Raw genomic sequence first — 22,566 nt, 5'->3', positions numbered from 1 at the left:
AGCTTTCTGTGGCAATGAATTCCATAGATTCACAAATCTCTGGCTGAAGATGTTTCTCCTTACCTCCATTCTAAAAGGTATTCCCTTTACTCTAAAGCTATGCTCTCAGGTCCTAGTCTCTCCTACCAGTGGTAACATCTTCCCAATATCTACTCTGTCCAGGCAATTCAGTATTTTGCATGTTTCAATTAGATCCCCCCTATATCATTCTAAACGCCATTAAATATAAACTCAGGTCCTCAAATGTTCCTCATATGTTAAGCTTTTCATTTCTGGGACCATTCTCGTGAAACTCCTGTGAACATGCTCCAGGGCCAGTACATCCTTCCTGTGATAAGAGCCCAAAACTGCGCACAATACTCCAAATGTGGCCTGATTAGAGCCTTATAGAGCCTACACCAGGTTATAGTCCAACTGGTTTATTTGAAATCCAAAGCTTTTGGAATGCTGCTCCTTCATCAGGTGATGTCCTGATAAAGGTGATGTCACCTGACAAAGGAGCAGCACTCTGAAAGCTTGTGATTTCAAGTAAACTTGTTGGACTATAATCTGGTGTCATGTGACTTCTGACTTGAATTACTTGGGGATGTAAGTGTAAGATAAAAGGGGGTAAGTTTAAAGGATATGTGCGAGGCAAGTTTTTTACACAGAGGATGGTAAGTGCCTGGAATGCACCGCCACAGGATGTGATGGAGTCAGGTACAAAAGCAACATTTAAGAGGCATCTTTACGGATATATGAACAGGCAAGGAATATGGGAAACAGACTGCGTAGGGACAAAAGGTTTTCAGTTAGAAAGGCATTGTGTGTAGGCATAGTCTTGGTAGGCTGAAAGACCTGTTCCTGTCCTTCGTTCTAAGAACGTAAGATTAGATTACTTACAGTGTGGAAACAGGCCCTTTGGCCCAACAAGTCCACCTCGACCCTCCAAACAGCAATCCACCCACACCCAACGCTACGGGCAATTTAGCATGGTCAATTCACCTAACTGTACATTTTTGGATTGTGGGAGGAAGCCCACACAAACACAGGGAGAATGTATAAACTCTATACTGACAGTTGCCTGAGGCGGGAATTGAACCCAGGTCTCTGGCCCTTTGAGGTAGCAGTGCTAACCGCTGTGCCACCATGCCACCCATTCTAGAAGCACGAATAAATAGTTCAGTCCCTTGAGCTTGTTTCACCATTCAACATGATCATAGCTGATCTCATCTTCGCCTCCTCTCTACTTTACTGCCTGTGCCCTGCAACTCTTCAACCTGTTACTAATTAAAAATCCTTTAATCTCTTTCCTTAAACTTACTCAATGTACCAGCATCAACTGCACTCTGGGGTAGGGAACTCCACTGCTTCACAACCCTTTAAGAGAGAATTTCATCCCTGTTTTAAACCCTCTACCCCGATCCGAAAACTATGACTTCTCATTCCAGATTACCCCACAAGATGAAACATCTTCTCTACAGCTATTATGTCAATCACCTTTAGTATCTTACATGATCAAATAGATCTCTTTTTGTTCTAAGCTCGAGACTATAGGCCTAAACGTTGCCATTCTATTCTTCTGATCAAAATAGATAACCTCACAATTATCCACATAAAACTCCACCTGCCAAATTCTGGCCCATTCGCCTCAGTTATCCATCTCCATTTTAAGTTTCTTCATTGCAACTTACTCTTCCAACCTATTTTAGTGGCATCTGCAAATTTGATGAAGGTACCTTCAATCCCTGCATCGAAGTCATAAATATAGATTGTAAATAATTGGGGCCAGAGGAAAGAAACCCTGTGGTACCCCACTAGTTACATTTTAGCAACCGGAAAAAGACCTACTTTTCTCAACTCTAGGCTTTCTGTTGGTTAACTAATTCTCTATCCAAGCCAATAAATTAGCCCTAACCCTGTACGATCTTAACTGGAAAGTGGATCACGGATTTCACTGTTACCGAGAGTGAAATATGGTGCCCAGGAACTGAGCAAGATCAAAATCCTGGAATATCCCCCTAAATCACATTATAGACCAACTCACAGCAGGTGGACTGTAGCAGTTCAAGAAGACAGCTCACCATCACCTTCTCAAGAGCAACTAGGGACAAGCAATAAATGTTGGCCAGCCAGCGCCATTCACAGCTTACAAATGAATTGAGAAAACAAAAATTGCCCAGATAATGTTACCTGCTGGATATTCTGACAGAAGGCAGGCAGGCTGGTCAGCTGGCTAATGAGGTTCAGGTAGGCAGAGCAGAGGGCATGAATTGCACAGCGTGTCCACACTGGCAGGTTATCCTCATTGGTGAATGAAAGTTCCTGTAAATGAAGATACTTTATTGCCTCTTCCAACCGTACTGAACTCAGAGGAAGGTTAGTACATATTTACATATGACACCGCAGTGGGATAAGATACGTGAGATAGATAAAGTATGGGCATAAAGGAGTTAAGGAATAAGCAATCTTTGATAAAATAATTAAGCAACTGATAAATAACAGAGGAATATTATGGAACATAACTACATGAACATAACAGATAGGATCAAGAACAGGGCCAGTGATCCTTCGGGCCAGCTCTTCCATAAGACTGATCTTCTGCCTAAATGCCTCCTTCCCCGCCCTGTCTTCATATCCCTACATATCTGTCATACCACAAAATACATATTGTTTGATATTTTGAGTATTACAAAGCATAACAAAAGAAAAACAAAAATAAACATTAGGGAGAGTAATATGGACTTTGGAAGGAAAATAGTAATCCATACAATCAGAGTAACCCAGGATCTTTACTAACATTACAAAGTCAAAAGATAGCTGAAAAGCCAACTGAGAAATGGATAGAGCCTGAAGATAAAGTTTTTAAAAAATGAAAACAAAAGTCCTGACCCTCTGCCTTTTGTCTGCTGGCATTCATGGTCAGTGAACCCCCAGTATTTCCCCTTTACACCTTCCCAGGCTCTTGACTTTCAGCCTGGTACCCTTGCTGTCCATTGGCTGCTGCCACTCTGAGTACATTGTTTATGCTGCTAACATTCCTTGAAAAACACACAAAAAGTTCTTGTTACGGTGTTACTGGATCAGATTTATACTATTTACTCAGTGACCATCTCCGATAATCCAGATTGCTGGATTTGCACAACTTGGACTCTGGTCAAACATTATCACTTTTTCTTTTTTGTAGTTTTTAAATGAAGCAGCACTTCTCATCTACTCAATCTGGGGTTCAGTGAGATACTCACCTTTACCAATTAGAAACTAACAGAAGAACCATGAGCTACTGATATCTCTAGGTTAGCATGTTCCAATGCTTTTTCAGGTATTGCAGCTTTTTATTATGGATTTCACTTACAATTCTGCTTTTAAAATTTATTTGGGAATGTTATTTTCTTTTGCTTGCTCCCCAGTTTTTTTAATGTACTTCATGGTTCTACTGATACATTAGACCAAAAGTATCAAAAGCACAGAAAGCAACTGGCAGATGCCACAGTCAAGTTCCCTATATCGATAATGCCACCAGAATATACCCGCATTTACCACACTGACAGGGTCCGAAAGGAAGTGACTAGGAGACAGTAAGGATTGCAGATGCTGGAAGTCAGAGTCAATAGAAGTGAAGCTGGAAGAGCACAGCAGGTCAGACAGTATCCGAGCAGCAGGAATGTCAACATTACAGGCTGAAACCCTTTGTCGGGACTGGGGAGGGGAGAGAGCCCAGATATACATACAGGGAGGATTTTGGGGCTGGGGAAGGGGTAGGTGGAATGGTGATAGATGGATGCAGATAAGGGGTTATTGTGATTGGTCAGTGGGAAGGGCGGAGTGGATAGGTGAGTAGGAAGACAGACAGGTAAGGACAGGTCGGGAAAGCGAGGAGAAAGAGTGGGGCTAGACATGGGATAAGGCTGGGGGAGGAGGGAGTTTAAAACTGGTGAAGTCGATGTCAAGGCGATTGGGCTGTAAGCTTCCCAGTTTCCGTTTGACCTCACTCTGACAGTGGAGGAGGCCAAGGATGGACATGTCGCTAGGGCAGTGGGAGGGGGAATTTGTGTGGATGGCAACCAAAAGGTCAGGTTGGTCAGGGCATCCAGAGCGTAGAAACTCCACAAACTGGTCCCCAAGTCTGCATTTGGTCTTGCCAATGTAGAAGAGATCACATCGGGAATAATGGATGCAATAAATGAAGTTGGATGATGTGCAGTTGAAGCTCTGTTGGATCTGAAAGGATTATTTAGAGTCTTGGACAGAGGTGAGAGGGGAGATGTTGCACCTCTTTCAGGGCAGGGAAAGGTACTGGGTGTGGTTGAGAAGTTGGTGGGATGTGTGGAGTTGACAAGGGATTTGTGGAGTGAGCTGCCCCTGTGGAATGCAGACGGGGTGGGGAAGGAAATATCTTTTTGGAGGTGTGGTCTGATTGTAGGTGACCATGTTGAGCTGAATGGCCTGTTTCCACGTTATGGGGATTCTATATATAGGATTCTTAAAGGGTTTGACAGGTAGGTGCTGAGAGAGCGCTTCCCCTCATGAGATACTCTCAGACTAGAGGGCATAGTCGCAGAATTAAGGGGCACCAATTGACAATTGAGATGAAGAGGAAATTCTTCTCTCAAAGAGTTTTGAATCTTTGGAAGTCCTTGTCACGGAGAGCTATGGGAGCAGAATCCTTGTGGATATTTAAGGATGACAGATAGTTGGATTATTAATCTGCAGAGGAATCAAGGATTTTGGGAAAATCGCAGAAAGGTGGACATGAGGAATGTCAGATCAGTCATGATCCTATTGACTTGTGCAGGAGGATTCATGGACCAAATGACTGACTCTTTTTATTTCCCATGTTTTTATAGTAAACTTGGTTGGGTTTTATTAACAATCAATAATAATTTTATGTCATTATAAGACTCTTAATTCAAGATTTTCTTTTTATTGAATTAAAGTTCTACCATGGTGAGATTCAAATCCAGATCCCCAGAAAAATACCTGGCTCCTTTCATTAATAGCCTAGCGATAATACCATTAGGTCATAGCCTTTCTGTCAATTAAGTTATTTCTTAACACTTATGTTCCTGTATTTTAACTGGAGGCCATGTGGGATAGTCGCTACTTTAGAATTAGCACAGTGGAACATACGATGAATGGAACAAGTCATGCAAGATGAGGATTCACCAAAGTATTACAGAGCATAGCACATACCTGGAGGGCTAATACCACCCGAATAAGATCCACAACTACCTCCTCATTGGCCAGTTCCACGCTGATGAGTGCAAGCATGGCATAAAGTGCATCGTAATGGATATAGGAGTTATTCTCCTGTTTACAGCTCATATAGATATATCTGTACAATGTCTGTGAGTGCTGCAAAAAAGATGCAAACTTTCATCAAAATGGGCAGTTGTTCACCACACAAAGAATGTAGAAATTCCACTGGGATTTGTGTGGTCGCCTGTTGAATTGCAGTAGATGGTAAACCGAAAATAAAAGCATGAGGGAACATGAGATTAGAGGAAATTCTGAAACAAATTTGGTTGTCCCTTTAATCCACACTTACCAGAAAAGAGGTAGATATGGAAATGACACACTGGCAATGGAGTTGACAAAATAGAGTGTAATGGGATATGAAGGAAGCATACTAGGAAGTGAAATATGGAGGGGACAAACTGGGAAGCAGTGGGTTATGGACAAGACACAACAGAGAGCACTGAGGAATTAAGTGCCACACTCAGAAGCAATGACATATGACATGTCCCACTGGGGAGCAGTGAAATATGATGTGTCTCACTGGGGAGCAGTGAGGTTTGGCATGTCCCACTGGGGTGCAGTGAGATATGGCATGTCCTGCTGGGGAGAAGTCAGATATGGCGTGTCGCACTGGGGATCAGTCAGATATGGCGTGTCCCACTGGGGAGCAGTGAGATATGGCGTGTCCCACTGGGGAGCAGTCAGATATAGCGTGTCCCACGGGGGAGCAGTCAGATATGGCGTGTCCCACTGGGGAGTAGTGAGGTTTGGCGTGTCGGACTGGGGAGCAATGAGATATGGTGGGTCTAACTGGGGAGCAGTCAGATATGGCTTGTCTCACTGGGGAGCAGAGAGGTTTGGCGTGTCCCACAGGGGAGCAGTCAGATATGGCGTGTCCCACTGGGGAGCAGTCAGATATGGCGTGTCCCACTGGGGAGCAGTGAGGTTTGGCGTGTCGGACTGGGGAGCAATGAGATATGGTGGGTCTAACTGGGGAGCAGTCAGATATGGCTTGTCTCACTGGGGAGCAGAGAGGTTTGGCGTGTCCCACTGGGGAACAGTCAGATATGGCATGTCCCACTGGGGAGTAGTGAGGTTTGGCGTGTCAGACTGGGGAGCAATGAGATATGATGGGTCTAACTGGGGAGCAGAGAGGTTTGGCTTGTCCAACTGGGGAGCAGTCAGATATGGCGTATCCCAATGGGGAGCAGTGAGATATGGTGTGTCCCACTGGGGAGCAGTGAGGTTTGGCGTGTCCCACAGGGGAGCAGTGAGGTTTGGCGTGTCCCACTGGGGAACAGTCAGATATGGCATGTCCCACTGAGGAGCAGTGAGGTTTGGCGTGTCTCACTGGGGAGCCGTGAGGTTTGGCGTGTCCACTGGGGTGCAGTGAGATATGGCGTGTCCCACTGGGGTGCAGTGAGATATGGCGTGTCTCACTGGGGTGCAGTGAGATATGGCGTGTCCCACCGGGGAGCAGTGAGGTTTGGCGTGTCCCACGGGGGTGCAGTGAGATATGGCGTATCCCACTGGGGAGCAATCAGATATGGCGTGTCCCACTGGGGAGCAATGAGGTTTGGCGTGTCGGTTTGGGGAGCAATAAGATATGGCGTGTCCAACTGGGGAGCAATGAGGTTTGGTGTGTCCCACTGGGGAACAGTCAGATATGGCATGTCCCACTGGGGTGCAGTGAGATAGGGCATGTCCCACTGGGGAGCAGTCAGATATGGCGTGTCCCACTGGGGAGAAGTGAGATATGGCGTGTCTCACTGGGGAGCAGTCAGATATAGCGTGTCCCACAGGGGAGCAGTCAGATATGGCGTGTCCCACTGGGGAGCAGTGAGGTTTGGCGTGTCGGTCTGGGGAGCAATAAGATATGGTGGGTCTCACTGGGGAGCAGTGAAGTTTGGTGTGTCCCACTGGGGAGCAGTCAGATATGGCGTATCCCACTGGGGAGCAGTGAGGTTTGGCGTGTCCCACTGGGGAACAGTCAGATATGGCATGTCCCACTGGGGAGCAGTGAGGTTTGGCGTGTCTCACTGCTGAGCAGTGAGGGTTGGCGTGTCCCACTGGGGAGCAGTCAGATATGGCGTGTCCCACTGCTGAGCAGTGAGGGTTGGCGTGTCCCACTGGGGAGCAGTCAGATATGGTGCGTCCCACTGGGGAGTGGTGAGGTTTGGCGTGTCCAACTGGGATGCAGTCAGAGATGGCGTGTCCCACTGCGGAGCAGTCAGATATGGTGTGTCCCACTGGGGAGCAGTGAGGTTTGGCGTGTCCCACTGGGGAGCAGTCAGATATGGTGTGTCCCACTGGGGAGCAGTGAGGTTTGGCGTGTCCCACTGGGGAGCAGTCAGATATGGTGTGTCCCACTGGGGAGCAGTGAGGTTTGGCGTGTCGGTCTGGGGAGCAATGAGATATGGTGGGTCTCACTGGGGAGCAGTGAGGTTTGGCGTGTCCCACTGGGGAGCAGTCAGATAAGGAGTATCCCACTGGGGAGCAGTCAGATATGGCGTGTCCCACTGGGGAGCAGTGAGATATTCGTGTCCCAATAGGGAGCAGTGAGGTTTGGCATGTCCCTCTGGGGAGCAGTCAGATATGGTGTGTCCCACTGGGGAGTGGTGAGGTTTGGCGTGTCCCTCTGGGGAGCAGTCAGATATGGCGTGTCCCACTGGGGAGCAGTCAGATATGGCGTGTCCCACTGGGGAGCAGTCAGATATGGCGTGTCCCACTGGGGAGCAGTGAGGTTTGGCTTGTCCTAGATAAACAGACAGACTACTGATCAATAGGGTGAATCAAGGGTGGCAGGGAAAGTGGAGGGAAGTGGACGTGAGAGATTAGATGCCGAATGGCCAACTACTGTTCCTATTTCTTATGGTCTTAAACTCAGGAGAATATAAGAGGCTCACCTTCTTCATAAAAAGCGTATCCTGACGGGAGCACTTGTCCACTTTTAGCATGAGGACAGAGATGTCTGGAACAATACTGAAGAGGAAGAGGAAAACACCATCAGTCTGAGAGTACTCAGACACACTCGTACATATTGACAGAAATGGATAGATACAGACAAAAACACAGAAATAAAGATATATTTCTGATCACAAATACAGAGATATTCAAAAGGTGTCGAAGAATACAAGTGCTACAGCCTGCAGGGCCATTGTCTAAAGTGGGATTAAGTTGGAACGTTTGCTTTCTCTGATGGAACGAACCATTATGGATGAAGTCATCTTTTTTGTGCTGTAGTAAGTTCATAAGTTCATAAAATATAGGAGCAGAATTAGGCCATTCGGCCCATTGAGTCTGCACCGCTCTTTGCTCATGGCTGATATATTCCTCACTCCCATTTTCCTCCTTTCTCTCCATATCCCTTCATCCCATTACCAATTAAAAATCTGTCTAACTCTTAATCGTTCTATAATGCTATATAGAGAACACATAGATACAGACAAACACAAGTAAACCCAAAAATAGATAGACAAGGCACAACACCGAATGGTTGTTTGTTAAACTTTAGCAAGATATATACTCTTGAGACAGTATTAGAGTCACTGCATGTTAATGATCTACACTTGGTTAGCAGGACACAACTTAAAAATGTGCACATGATACAAAACATATTGTAAGCTGCGAGGGGAATAGTGATAGATTTCAAGAGCAAAGGATTAAAGTGGTGGAATACTGCAGCAGATGAAATTTAATACAGACAAAGCATGAAGCAATTCATTTTGTGAGGAAGAATAAGGAGGGCCGCTACAAAATAAAGGCTACAATTCTAGGCAGTGGTGTATTCAGCAACATGTTGTGCTGAGGGTACGTTGTACATATTCATACTGAAATTGAACGTTTGGGATCTTTTATTTTGTCGAAAGGCAAACTATCGACTTTTATACAGTAATAAGTTTGAAGGACTGACATGCATACTTGGTTTGAGCAGAATAAATACCATTGCAATGACAAAAAGAAAGCGACAACACTGAAAAAAACATTATCAAGTCATACTGCATGAAAACTGACCCTTCGGTCCAACTTATACATGACAAACAAGTTTCCCATCTAAACTATTCCCACTTGCCTGCATTTGGGCCACATCCTTCCAAACCGTTCCTATTCATGTAGCAGTCCAAATGTCTTTTAAACATTGTAACTATTTGTGGGCGGCACAGTGGTTAGCACTGTTGCCTCATAGTGCCACAAACCCGGGCTCAATTCCCATCTCAGGAGTTTGCATATTCTCCCTGTGTCTGCGTAGGTTTCCTCCCACAGTCTAAAAATGGTTAAATTAGGAGAATGGGTCTAGGTGGGTTGCTCTTCAGAGGGTCGGTCTGGACTTGTTGGGCTGAAGGGCCTGTTTCCATACTGTAAGTAATCTAATCTAGACTTCATGAAGAAAAAGATGGCTGAAGTAAGATTGACTACCTCATCTGGCAATTTTTCCACATACAAACCACACTTTGTGAAAAAGTTGCCCCTCAGGTCCCTTTTAAAACTTTTTCTTCTTACCTTAAATATATGCCCCCTGTTTTTGACTGCCCCAGCCTAGGGAAAAGACCTTTGGTGTCCACCTTATCTATGCTCCTCATGATTTTACAAACCTCTCTTAGGTCAGCCCTTGAGCTCCTACACTCCAGTGAGAAAAGTCCCAGCCTCTCATAGAGTCATAGAGATGTACAGCACGGAAACTGCCAGAGAAAAACTGAGCAGGGAGAATTGGCCACTCCCCTTTCATTTTAACCTTGATTGCCTTTTATCTGAGGCAGTATCGGTTAGCTAGAATCAAACTGGTCCTAAAACTCTTCAAACCTAGACTTTTGGAATCATTGCTTTTACAACCTCTCTGAATGAAAAGCAAAGGACAGCATAATCTTGTTAAAGTAGCAGCATTGTCACATGATGTTAGGAAGAACCTTTACAAAACACTGATTCAGCTTCAGTAGGACGCAGCACACTGTTGGGAGAATGTGAGGGCTTCTGAGAACTTCAGTCACTCAAGTGGTTGAAGAAGCTAGACTTCATGAAGAAAGATGGCTGAGGTAAGATTGATGGAAATATTGAAAATTTTGAGAAGTCATGACAGAGCAGGTAAAGAAAAATTGTTCCCATTGGCGAAGAGGTGAGAACCAGGGACACTGAATTAAGCTGATTGAATAATGAGCCAGTAGCAAGTGGTTAGGATCATCAGTCTACAATCTGAGAATACAGTGGTGGCAGATGTGATTGTGGATTTCAAAATGAATTTGATTATGTGAAAAGCGAAGATTTGCAGGGCTAGCACTGGCTGAGTTGTTCTTGCAGAGAGGTAATACAAACATGACAGACTGAATATCCTGCTTCTATGTTGTTCTATCAGTGCAATGGTCCACTTGGGGCATACCTGACATGAGAGAATTTATGTCTATTCCCTTGGCGGTCGATCAGACTGAGAAGGATCTCTATGACGAGGAGGCGATGTTCAGCATCCTCCATTAATGAGGCAGAGAGAAGAGGTTCCAGGAAGGAGGTGGGCAGGGTTGCTAAAAGGTTATTGCTCTGGAACCCAATTGTCACCTTCAAGTAAAAGAAATTTTAAAAATCATAAACTACAACCAAACTCACTATAGAATGGCCAGAGGAATAAGTTGCAATAATAAGCACAAAAATAACTTAAATTCACACAACTCATCTTTTAAATTCTTAATTGTGATTTAAACCCAATTTCTGCATATTCTGGTGAGAAATTCAATTCAATTCAAATACTCATCATGACAGGCTGGAATACATTTCTACCTTATGACATAGTTAATCCTGTCAAATGCTCTCAGGGCATGGACAGCTCAGGATTAGATACAAGGTACAGTATCCACCACACTGTCTTCATCAAAAACTCCCAGGACAGGTATAGCAAAACATTTAATGGGGAGTGCTGCATTGTCAGAACTGGAAATCCTGAGCAAATTTCTTTTTCTGTTCTCAAACTGTCAGGCTGATTGCCCCCAGTTAATTCTTTATCTAATGGTTTGGGTATGTACAACTGAAACACTTTCTGACTTACCAATGAGTCTTCACTGGAGCATTGTAGGAATATATTTGAAAAGTCATACCTGTAGGAGGGATTTCAGCAACATTAACTGAATCATTCGATTTCCATTATCCCTGCAACAGGAAGCAGAATGAGAAATGAGTGCTCAGTCAAAGGCCTGTTTTACTGAAATGATACAAAATAACAAAATAATCAGTCAGCTGACACTGGTACAGACCAGTATCAGACTGTACCCTCTCTCCTACTTTGTTTTGACCACATAATCAGGATGGCTGTGCTGATGTCTGGAGTACTTGTGTATTCTGCACAGCAGTACTCCTCTCCACTAAACTTCTTAAATAAATTCACTCATGGGATGTCAGCGTTGTCATAGAGGCCAGCATTTGGTATACATATCTCAATATGCCCCCCAATAACAGCAGGGAGATGGAAGAAAGCATAGGTCGGCAGATTTTGGAAAAGTGTGGACGTAGTAGGGTTGTTGTAATGGGTGACTTTAACTTTCCAAATATTGATTGGAACCTCCTTCAAGCAGATGGTTTGGAAGGATCTGTTTTTGTAAGGTGTTTTCAGGAGGGTTTCCTAACTCAGTACATTGACAGGCCGACAAGGGGAGAGGCTATTCTAGTATTCTAGACTTGGTGCTCGGAAACGAGCCGGGGCAGGTATCAGATCTTGTGGTGGGAGAGCATTTTGGTGATAGTGACCACAACTGCCTCACATTCTACATAGCTATGGAGAAGGAGAAGATTAGGCAAAATGGGAGGATATTTAATTGGGGAAGAGGAAACTATGATGTGATTAGACATGAGTTAGGAAGCATGGACTGGGAGCAATTGCTCCATGGTAAAGGCACTATAGACATGTGGAGACTGTTTAAGGAACAGTTGTTGCAAGTGATGAATAAATATGTCCCTCTGAGACAGGCAAGAAGTGGTAAGATAAAGGAATCTTGGATGACGAGAGAGGTGGAGCATCTCGTCAAAAGGTAAAAGGTAGCTTACATAAGGTGGAGGAAGCTAGGGTCAAGCTCAGCTCTAGAGGATTACAGGCAGACGAGGAAGGAGCTCAAAAATGGTCTGAGGAGAGCCAGGAGGGGGCACAAGAAAGGCTTGGCAGAACGGATTAGGGAGAACACAAAGGCATTTTACACTTATGTGAGGAATAAGAGAATGGTCAAAGAAAGAGTCGGGCCGATCAGGGATAGCATAGGGAATTTGTGTGTGGAGTCTGAGGAGGTAGGGGAAGCCCTAAATGAGTTTTTTGCTTCTGTCTTTACGAAAGAAACGAACTTTGTAGTGAATGAAACCTTTGAAGAGCAGGTGTGCATGCTGGAATGGATAGAGATAGAGGAAGCTGATGTGCTGAAAATTTTGTCAAACATTAAGATTGACAAGTTGCCAGGCCCGGACCAGATTTCTCCTCGGCTGCTTTGGGAAACGAGAAATGCAATTGCTTCGCCACTTGCGAAGATCTTTGCATCCTCGCTCTCCACTGGAGTCGTGCCTGAGGACTGGAGAGAGGCAAATGTAATTCCTCTCTTCAAGAAAGGAAATCCCCAGCAATTACAGACCGGTAAGTCTCATGTCTGTCATCTGCAAGGTGTTAGAAAGGATTCTGAGGGAGAGGATTTATGACCATCTGGAAGAGCATGGCTTGATTAAATGCAGTCAACACGGCTTTGTGAGGGGCAGGTCATGCCTCACAAACCTTATCAAGTTCTTTGAGGATGTGACTAGAAAAGTTGATGAGGGTTGAGCTGTGGATGTAGTGTATATGGACTTCAGCAAGGCATTTGATAAGGTTCCCCATGGTAGGCTCATTCAGAAGGTCAGGAGGAATGGGATACAGGGGAACTTAGCTGTCTGGATACAGAATTGGCTGGCCAACAGAAGACAGCGAGTGGTAGTAGAAGGAAAATATTCTGCCTGGAAGTCTGTGGTGAGTGGTGTTTCCACAGGGCTCTGTCCTTGGGCCTCTACTGTTTGTAATTCTTATTAATGACTTGGATGAGGAGATTGAAGGATGGGTCAGCAACTTTGCAGACGACACAAAGGTTGGAGGTGTCGTTGACAGTATAGAGGGCTGTTGTAGGCTGCAGCGGGACATTGACAGGATGCAGAGATGGACTGAGAGGTGGCAGATGGAGTTCAACCTGGATAAATGTAAGGTGATGCATTTTGGAAGGTTGAATTTGAAAGCTGAGTACAGGATTAAGGATAGGATCCTTGGCAGTGTGGAGGAACAGAGGGATCTTGGTGTGCAGGTACATAGATCCCTTAAAATGGCCACCCAAGTGGACAGAGTTGTTAAGAAAGCATATGGTGTTTTGGCTTTCATTAACAGGGGGATTGAGTTTAAGAGTCGTGAGATCTTGTTGCAGCTTTATAAAACTTTGGTTAGACCGCACTTGGAATACTGCGTCCAGTTCTGGTCGCCCTATTATAGGAAAGAAGTGGATGCTTTGGAGAGGGTTCGGAGGAGGTTTACCAGGATGCTGCCTGGAGTGGAGGGCTTACCTTATAAAGAGAGGTTGACTGAGCTCAGAGAAAAGGAGGAGGAGAGGGGACCTAATTGAGGTATACAAGATAATGGGAGGCATAGATAGAGTCAATAGCCAGAGACTATTTCCCAGGGCAGAAATGACTAACACGAGGGGTCATAGTTTTAAGCTGGTTGGAGGAAAGTATAGAGGGGATGTCAGAGGTGGGTTCTTTACACAGAGAGTTGTGAGAGCATGGAATGCGTTGCCAGCAGCAGTTGTGGAAGCAAGGTCATTGGGGACATTTAAGAGTCTACTGGACATGTATAGGGTAACAGCAATTTGAGGGTGCATACATGAGGATCAGTGGTCGGCACAACATCGTGGGCTGAATGGCCTGTTCTGTGCTGTACTGTTATAGAGTCATAGAGTCATAGAGATGTACAGGATGGAAACAGACCCTTCGGTCCAACCTGTCCATGCCAACCAGATATCCCAACGCAATCTAGTCCCACCTGCCAGCACCCAGCCCATATCCCTCCAAACCATTCCTATTCATATACCCATCCAATGCCTCTTAAATGTTGCAATTCTACCAGCCTCCACCACATCCTCTGGCAGCTCATTCCATACACGTACCACCCTCTGCGTGAAAAGGGTGACCCTTAGGTCTCTTTTATATCTTTCACCTCTCACCCTAAACCTACGCCCTCTAGTTCTGGACTCCCCAACCCCAGGGAAAAGACTTTGCCTATTTATCCTATCCATGCCCCTCATAATTTTGCAAACCTCCATAAGGTCACCCCTCAGCCTCCGACGCTCCAGGGAAAACAGCCCCAGCCTGTTCAGCCTCTCCCTGTAGCTCAAATCCTCCAACCCTGGCAAAATCCTTGTAAATCTTTTCTCAACCCTTTCAAGTTTCACAACATCGTTCCGATAGGAAGGTGACCAGAATTGCACACAATATTCCAACAGTGGCCTAACCAATGTCCTGTACAACTGCAACTTGGCCTCCCAACTCCTGTACTCAATACTCTGACCAATAAAGGAAAGCATATCATCTGCCTTCTTCACTATCCTATCTACCTGTGACTCCACTTTCAAGGAGCTATGAACCTGCACTCCAAGGACTCTTTGTTCAGTAACACTCCCTAGGACCTTACCGTTAAGTGTATACGTCCTGCTAAGATTTGCTTTCCCAAAATGCAGCACCTCGCATTTATCTGAATTAAACTCCATCTGCCACTTCTCAGCCCATTGGCCTAGCTGGTCCAGATCCTGTTGTAATCTGAGGTAACCCTCTTCACTGTCCACTACACCTCCAATTTTGGTGTCATCTGCAAACTTACTACTATACCTCTTATGCTCGCATTCAAATCGGTGCTGAGGGCCCAGCACCGATCCTTGTGGCACTCCACTGGTCACAGGCCTCCAGTCTGAAAAACAACCCTCCACCACCACCCTCTGTCTTCTACCTTTGAGCCAGTTCTGTATCCAAATGGCTAGTTTTCCCTGTATTCCATGAGATCTAACCTTGCTAATCAGTCTCCCATGGGGAACCTTGTCGAATGCCTTACTGAAGTCCATACAGATCACATCTACTGCTCTGCCCTCATCAATCTTCTTTGTTACTTCATCAAAAAACTCAATCAAGTTTGTGAGACTGATTTCCCACGCACAAAGCGATGTTGACTATCCCTAATCAGTCCTTGCCTTTCCAAATACATGTATATCCTGTCCCTCAGGATTCCCTCCAACAGCTTTCCCACCACCGAGGTCAGGCTCACCGGTCTATAGTTCCCTGGCTTGTCCTTACCACCCTTCTTAAACAGTGGCACCACGTTAGCCAACCTCCAGTTTTCCGGCAACTCACCTGTGACTATCGATGATCAAATATCTCAGCAAGAGGCCCAGCAATCCCTTCTCTAGCTTCCCACAGAGTTCTCGGGTACACATGATCAGGTCCTGGGAATTTATCCACCTTTAACTGTTTCAAGACATCCAGCACTTCCTCCTCTGTAATCTGGACATTTTGCAAGATGTCACCATCTATTTCCCTACAGTCTATATCTTCCATATCCTTTTCCACAGTAAATACTGATGCAAAATACTCATTTAGTATCTCCCCCGTTTTCTGTGGCTCCACACAAAGGCTACCTTATTGATCTTTGAGGGGCCGTATTCTCTGCCTAGTTACCCTTTTGTCCTCAATATATTTGTAAAAGCCCTTTGGATTCTCCTTAATTCTATTTGCCAAAGCTACCTCATGTCCCCGTTTTGTCCTCCTGATTTCCCTCTTAAGTATACTCCTACTTTCTTTATACTCTTCTATCCTGTGTGTACCTGACACATGCTTCCTTCTTTTTCTTAACCAAACCCTCAATTTCTTTAGTCATCCAGCATTCCCTATAGTTACCAGCCTTCCCTTTCATCCTAGTTTCAAACTTCCAGCTCAGCACTGTCTCCTTGACTTGTCCAGACTTGTCCGACCTGCCTATCTTCTTTTCCACCTATCCACTCCACCATCTCCTCCTTGACCCATCACCTTCATCCCCTCCCCCACTCACCCATTGTACTCTATGCTACTTTCTCCCCACCCCCACCCTCCTCTAGCTTATCTCTCCATGCTTCAGGCTCACTGCCTTTATTCCTGATGAAGGGCTTTTGCCCGAAATGTCGATTTCGCTGCTCGTTGAATGCTGCCTGAACTGCTGTGCTCTTCCAGCACCACTAATCCAATATTTGCTTTCCAGCATCTGCAGTCATTGTTTTTACCTCATTGATTTTAACCCGACTGCGAATCCTCTTGCAAGGATGCCTGCCTTGAAGAAGTTTTCCTCCTCTCTCTACAAGAATCTCAGGGAGTCCCTCTCCCACTGCAACTCCCCGGTCATTTCCTCTGCTCTGAAGCTCTTCAACCATGTCGTGAAACAAACTCGCTACCACAGCCACATTTGCTTCCTCAGTGCCTGCCTCCGTCCTCATCTTCCGCCTCAGAACACTTCAACCCCAGGGCATCAATGTGGACTTCAACAGCTTCCTCATTTCCCCTTCCCCCACCTCATCCTAGTTTCAAACTTCCAGCTCAGCACTGTCTCCTTGACTTGTCTGGACTTGTCGAACCTGCCTATCTCCTTTTCCACCTATCCACTCCACCCTCTCCTCCTTGACCTTCATCTCCTCCCCCACTCACCCATTGTACTCTATGCTAATCTCTCTCCACCCCCACCCTCCTCTAGTTTATATCTCCATGCTTCAGGCTCACTGCCTTTATTCCTGATGAAGGGCTTTTGCCCGAAATGTCGATTTCGCTGCTCGTTGGATGCTGCCTGAACTGCTGTGCTCTTCCAGCACCACTAATCCAGTATTCCCTTTCACCCTGACAGGAATATACTTTCTCTGGATTCTTGTCATCTCATTTCTGAAGGAAATGTTCTATGTTCTATATCGAATGAGCTGCCAGTAGAAGTGGTTGAGGCAGCCACATTAACAACATTTAAAAGTCATTTAGACAAATACATGGATAGAAAGGGTTTAGAAGGATATGGGCCAAGTGCAGGGAAATGGGGTTAGCGTGGTTGGAGATTTTGGTCAGCATGGACCAGTTTGGGCCAAAGGGCCTGCTCTGTGCTGTAGGACTCTATGACTCTACCGCCATCCCTAGCTGCCTTAGAGGAGATGATGGTGAGTTGCATTCATGAACTGCTCCAGTCAATTTGGACCCTATTTGGACACTCATAATGCATTCGAGAGGGAGTTCAGGGAATTTGGCCCAGCAACACTGAAGGATCAGTTATATATTTTCAAGCCAGAGTGGTGAGATTCTTGGAAAGTAACTTGTAGGTGGTGGTGTTACCTTGCTACCCTTGACCTTTACTGACATAGGTTGGATATGGAGTAGGTCTGGGGATTTATGGAAGAGGTTGAACAATTTACCTCACAATAACATGGTTTATGGACGAGTGACTGGTAGCTTTATTTCAGAATCACAGAACTCTTACATGGCAGAAGGCAGCCATTTGGCATGTTGTATCTACACTGACTCTTTGAATGAGCTCTATGACTTTGTGCTACTACTCCACCTTTTCACCATAATCCTGAACATTGCTTCTGTTCAAATAATCAGCTAATGCCCTCTCAAATGCTTTGATTGAACCTGTCTCCATAACAGACCGCCTACATGACCAAGCAGTGTATTAGGATCCTAAACAGTATTTTTCTCATATCATATTTGCTTCTTCTGTAAACTACTTTTAGTCTGTGCCCTTTTGTTCTTGATCCTTTTACAAGTGAGAATAATGTCCACTTGTCCATTCTGTCCAGATCTCTCATGATTTTAAAACTTCTACCAGATCTCCTCATTGCCTTTTCTTCGCCAAAGAAAACCATATTAAACTCTCTGATGCATCTTCATATCTGAGGTTTCTCAACTTTGGAACCATTCTTGTCAATGTCTTCCATGTTGTCTGTGGCTCCCAGGCTGTACACAATGCTCCAGCTGAGGTTTAGCTGCTGTCTTATACAAGTTCATAATAAGCGCTTTGCTCTTGCACTTAATGCCTCTATTAATGAAATCTAGAATATTGTATGCTTTTTAAGAAGTTGCCTCCATCTGTCCTGCCATCTTTATTGACTCAAGTACATATATATCTCAGTCTCTTTGTTCCTGCACACCTTTTAGAGCAGTAATTTCATTTTATAATGTCTTTCCACGTTCCTTGTAACCTTCCTCCATGAGACTTCATCTCCTCCCTATCTGCCCATTCCATTTTTACCCTTTTGAAGATCTAAACTATCCTCCTCACAGTTTACAATGCTTTCAAGTTTTGTACCATCTGCAAATGTTGAAATTGTCCCCCGAAAACACAATCTAGATCATGAACATATAATGGGAAAAGCAAGGTTTTCAGTACAAATGCCGGGGGAGCTCCACTATCAACTTTCTTCCTTTAACCATTAGTGTCTGTTTCCCATCCTTCAGCCAGTTTTGTATCCACATTGCTACTGTCCTTTTTATTCCTACTCTTTCTTCACAAGTCTTTTGTGTGGCACTGTATCAAAGAATGAAGTTCACATATATCGCATTATCAGCATGGCCCTTACCAACCTCTTCAAAAAACTAAAATTAATTAAACACAATTTGTCCTTAACAAATCCATGCTGGCTGGCTTTTAATTAACCCACATCTGACCATATGATTATTCATTGTAGGCAAAATGATTATTCCTAGATGTTTTCCCACTATTAAGTTGAACTAATTAGTTCGTAATTGCTAGGCTTGACCTTGAAAGTTTTTGGGAAAGCGAATGTGGAAATGTCATTTCACTTGTGACAAGTCCATAATTGCAGGACACTGTTTTAAAATTAAGCTTTGTTCATTTTAGGACAGAGATAAGGAGAATTTATTTCTCTCAATGAATTGCGTGACTTTGGAATACTCTGTCTCAGAAGACAGCAAAGGCAGGGGAATTGAACATTTTAAGATGAAAGTAAATTTTGTTAGACAAAGGAATCAAAGGTTATTGGCAGTAGATGGGAATGAATTCAAAATGAGTCAATGAACTCAAAATACAAGAAGATCAGATATTGTCTTAATGAATAGTAGCACAGGCTTGAGGGGTCAAATGGCCAACTCCTGCTCCAAACTCATATTTGTATGTATAAGGTTTGCAAATTGTCATCTTGTCCAGAACAAGACCATGTGGCCCAGGAATTTAAAGCCACAGGTCTTATCCTTATTAAGTAGCCTCATGTGTGGTACCTTATCAATCGCCATCTGAAAGTCCAAATATGATTTGTTTTGCTTTATTATTATCACACATAGCTAGGTACAGTGACAACTTTTGTTCTGGCGTGCAGTAAAGGCAGATCATACCATATAAAGTGCATTAGGGTAATAAAACATATTGAAGAATACAATGTTATTCTGTAGAGAAGGTGTAGGGAAAGTGAGATCAACATTAAATTAAAAGTTTGAGGATGGAATGCTGGCACAGTGGTTAGCAATGCTGCCTCAGATTCAATTCCACTCAGGTGACTATCTGTCTGGAGTTTGTACCCATATCTGCCTGGTGCTCTAGCTTCCTCCCCAAGTCCAAAGGTGTACAGGTTAGATGGATTGGCTATGTTAAATTGCCCATAGTGTCCAGGGATGTGCAGACTAGGTGGATTAGCCATGAGAAAGGCAAGGTTACAGGGAGAGGGTAGGTGATTAGGTCTCGGTTGGACACTGTTTGAAGGGTTGGTGTGGACTCAATGTGCTGATGGCCTGTTTCCACACTGTAAGGATTCTAGTCTAAAAGTATATTACAATGACTACTTCTTAGCTCCTCAAACAATTCTAGTCAGGCACAATTTTCCCTCCATGAAGTCATACTGACTCAGCCTGATTGTATTATGTATTTCTAAATGCTCTGCTATTACATCCTTTATAGTAGTTTCTAAAATTGACATATAAAGAGAGACTGAAGTGGTTAGGACTATATTTACAGGAGTTCAGAAAAATGAGGGGGATTTCATAGAAATCTATAAAATCCGAACAGGACTAGATTGGGTAAATGCAGGAAGGATATTTCTGATGAGCAGGGAATCCAGAACCAGGGGGTCACAGACTAAGGGTATTGAGTAGGGAAAAGATAAGAAATGTCCTCACCTAGAGAGTGGTGAGCCTGTGGAATTCTCTGCCACAAGACTCTGAAAGCTCTGTCTCAATAGTAACTCAGACCTAAGATATTTGGCTCCCTCTTCTGGGCAAGGCCAATAGATCAAAAGCTGAGAAAAAAGATTGCCATTCAAAATAGTAACTTTCATGATCTTGGAATGCCTCAAAACACTGTACATACAATGGTGTACTTTTGCACTCACTACGGTAATGTAAGAGGCAGCATACATTCATGGAGTCATAGCACGGAAACAGACCCTTCAGTCCAACTCATCCATGCCGACCAGTTATCCTAATCTAATATAGTCCCATTTGCCAGCTCTTGGCCCATATCATTCTAAACCCTTCCCATTCATATACCCATCCAAATGCCTTCTAAATGCTGGAATTGTACCAGCCTCCACCACTTCCTCTGGCAGCTCATTCCATCCATGCACCACCCTCTGCGTGTAAAAGTTGCCCCTTAGGTCCCTTTTATATCTTTCCCCCTCTCACCCTGAATCTATGCCCTCTAGTTCTGGAGTCCCCACCCCAGCAAAACAATAAACTTGGGAACAGTAGTATCTCACAAACAGCATCATGACAAAGGCCAGATAGCCTACTTTAGTAGCGCTAGTTGAGGAATAAATATTGGCCGAGACACCAGGATATTTCACACATTATTCTTATAAAACGTGCCAAGGACTGTATATTGACTTGAGAGGGAAAACAGGTCTACACCTGAAAAATGGCATCAATGAAGCACATAACTTCCTCAGTTCTGTTCTTTTAATAGTGCAGTTTGTTGTCAGTACTGCCCCTCCAAAACAAGTTTTTCCTCATTTCCTTCATTCTGACTTTGCAATTGTCCCTCAGTACCACTTCTCTAACAGTGAAGTTCTCCATCATCACCAGCCACTGACAGTGCAGTTTTCTCACAGTACTGCTCCTCCAACCTGACAGGTCTTCCTCAGTACTTCTTCTGGCAGTGCAGTTCTCCCTCAGTAAAGATATAGCTCCACAGAACCAGAGGGCTGCTCTCTCTCATTAGACAGAGACAACTGGTAGTGATTTAAACTTGAGGGTCACAACGTCTCTGACAAGGGGTGAAACTGAGAAGGCAGTTCATTAGTGGTAAACTCAGCACTCAGCCAATGTAGGGTAAGTGAATCTGCACTGTTGGTATCACTCTGCATTGCAAACCAGCTGTCCAGCCAGCTAAGCTAACTGAATAAATTGTAGGACTGCCTCTTCAGAACAGCAGCTCTCACTCAGTACTGCCACTGTGATGTTACAACACTCTCTCAGTCATGAATATCTGATAGTATAGCACTCCACCAGTGTTTCCCCCTTGACAGTGTAATTCTCCCTCAGTACTGCCTGTGGACATTTCAGACTTTGAGCTGAAAATGTGTTGCTGGAAAAGCGCAGCAGGTCAGGCAACATCCAAGGAGCGGGAGAATCGACGTTTCGGGCATAAGCCCTTCTTCAGCCCTGAAGACGGGCTTATGCCCGAAACGTCGATTCTCCTGCTCCTTGGATGCTGCCTGACCTGCTGCGCTTTTCCAGCAACACATTTTCAGCTCTGATCTCCAGCATCTGTAGTCCTCACTTTCTCCATTTCAGACTTTGAGACTCATCTGCCATTTAACATTTTCAAGGCTGATCTCAACTCCACTTTCCCATCTTGTTCCAATAACTGTAACCCATTACTAATTAAAAATCTTTCTATCTTTGTGTTAAATTTATTCGATTTCTTGGCATCCATCGCGCTCTGGTGCCGTGAATTCCACAGATTCATAACGCTTGGAGAAAAACCCATCATTTCTGTTTTAAATTTCCCATCCCTTAACTAAAACTATAAACCTGGTTCTAGATTGCCCAAGAGGAAAGCATTTGCTCTACATCTGCTTTGTCAATCCACTTTAGCATCTTATTTGCTTTAATTAAATGCCCGCTCATTGTTCTAAACTCTAGTGAGTACAGACCTAAACTGCTTAATTTCTTCACTTAAGACAAGCTTTTCAACTCTGGAATTAATCTCGCAAACTTTCTCTGAACTTTCTCCTATGCAACTGCACCCTTCCGTAAGAATGGGATCAAAATTGTATGGAATGAGTCAAAGTCTACAGCATAGAAACAGGACCTTCAGCCCAACTTATCCACGCTGACCAGTCTTCCTAAACGAAATAGTCCCACTTGCCTGCATTT

General features: G+C 44.3%; 1 protein-coding gene across 3 annotated transcripts in view; it reads right to left on the bottom strand.

Annotated features, from left to right (window-relative positions):
* LOC140482671 (protein EFR3 homolog B-like) overlaps positions 1–22,566 on the bottom strand; it is a 207,068-nt gene that overhangs the window by 76,448 nt on the left and 108,054 nt on the right. For all 3 annotated transcript variants that reach the window (XM_072580177.1, XM_072580178.1, XM_072580179.1), the window contains exons 12-16: positions 11,295–11,346; positions 10,589–10,761; positions 8,124–8,199; positions 5,173–5,334; positions 2,173–2,304 (exon numbers count right to left, since the gene is read on the bottom strand). In XM_072580177.1, the coding sequence (XP_072436278.1) occupies positions 2,173–2,304; positions 5,173–5,334; positions 8,124–8,199; positions 10,589–10,761; positions 11,295–11,346 (595 nt within the window). The remainder of the gene's footprint in view (positions 1–2,172; positions 2,305–5,172; positions 5,335–8,123; positions 8,200–10,588; positions 10,762–11,294; positions 11,347–22,566) is intronic.

Source organism: Chiloscyllium punctatum, chromosome 11 (genome assembly GCF_047496795.1).
Source record: "Chiloscyllium punctatum isolate Juve2018m chromosome 11, sChiPun1.3, whole genome shotgun sequence".
In the NCBI taxonomy this organism is placed as follows: Eukaryota; Metazoa; Chordata; class Chondrichthyes; order Orectolobiformes; family Hemiscylliidae; genus Chiloscyllium; species Chiloscyllium punctatum.
Note: the sequence above shows the minus strand (reverse complement) of the source record. Positions and strands in the feature narration are given on the sequence as shown.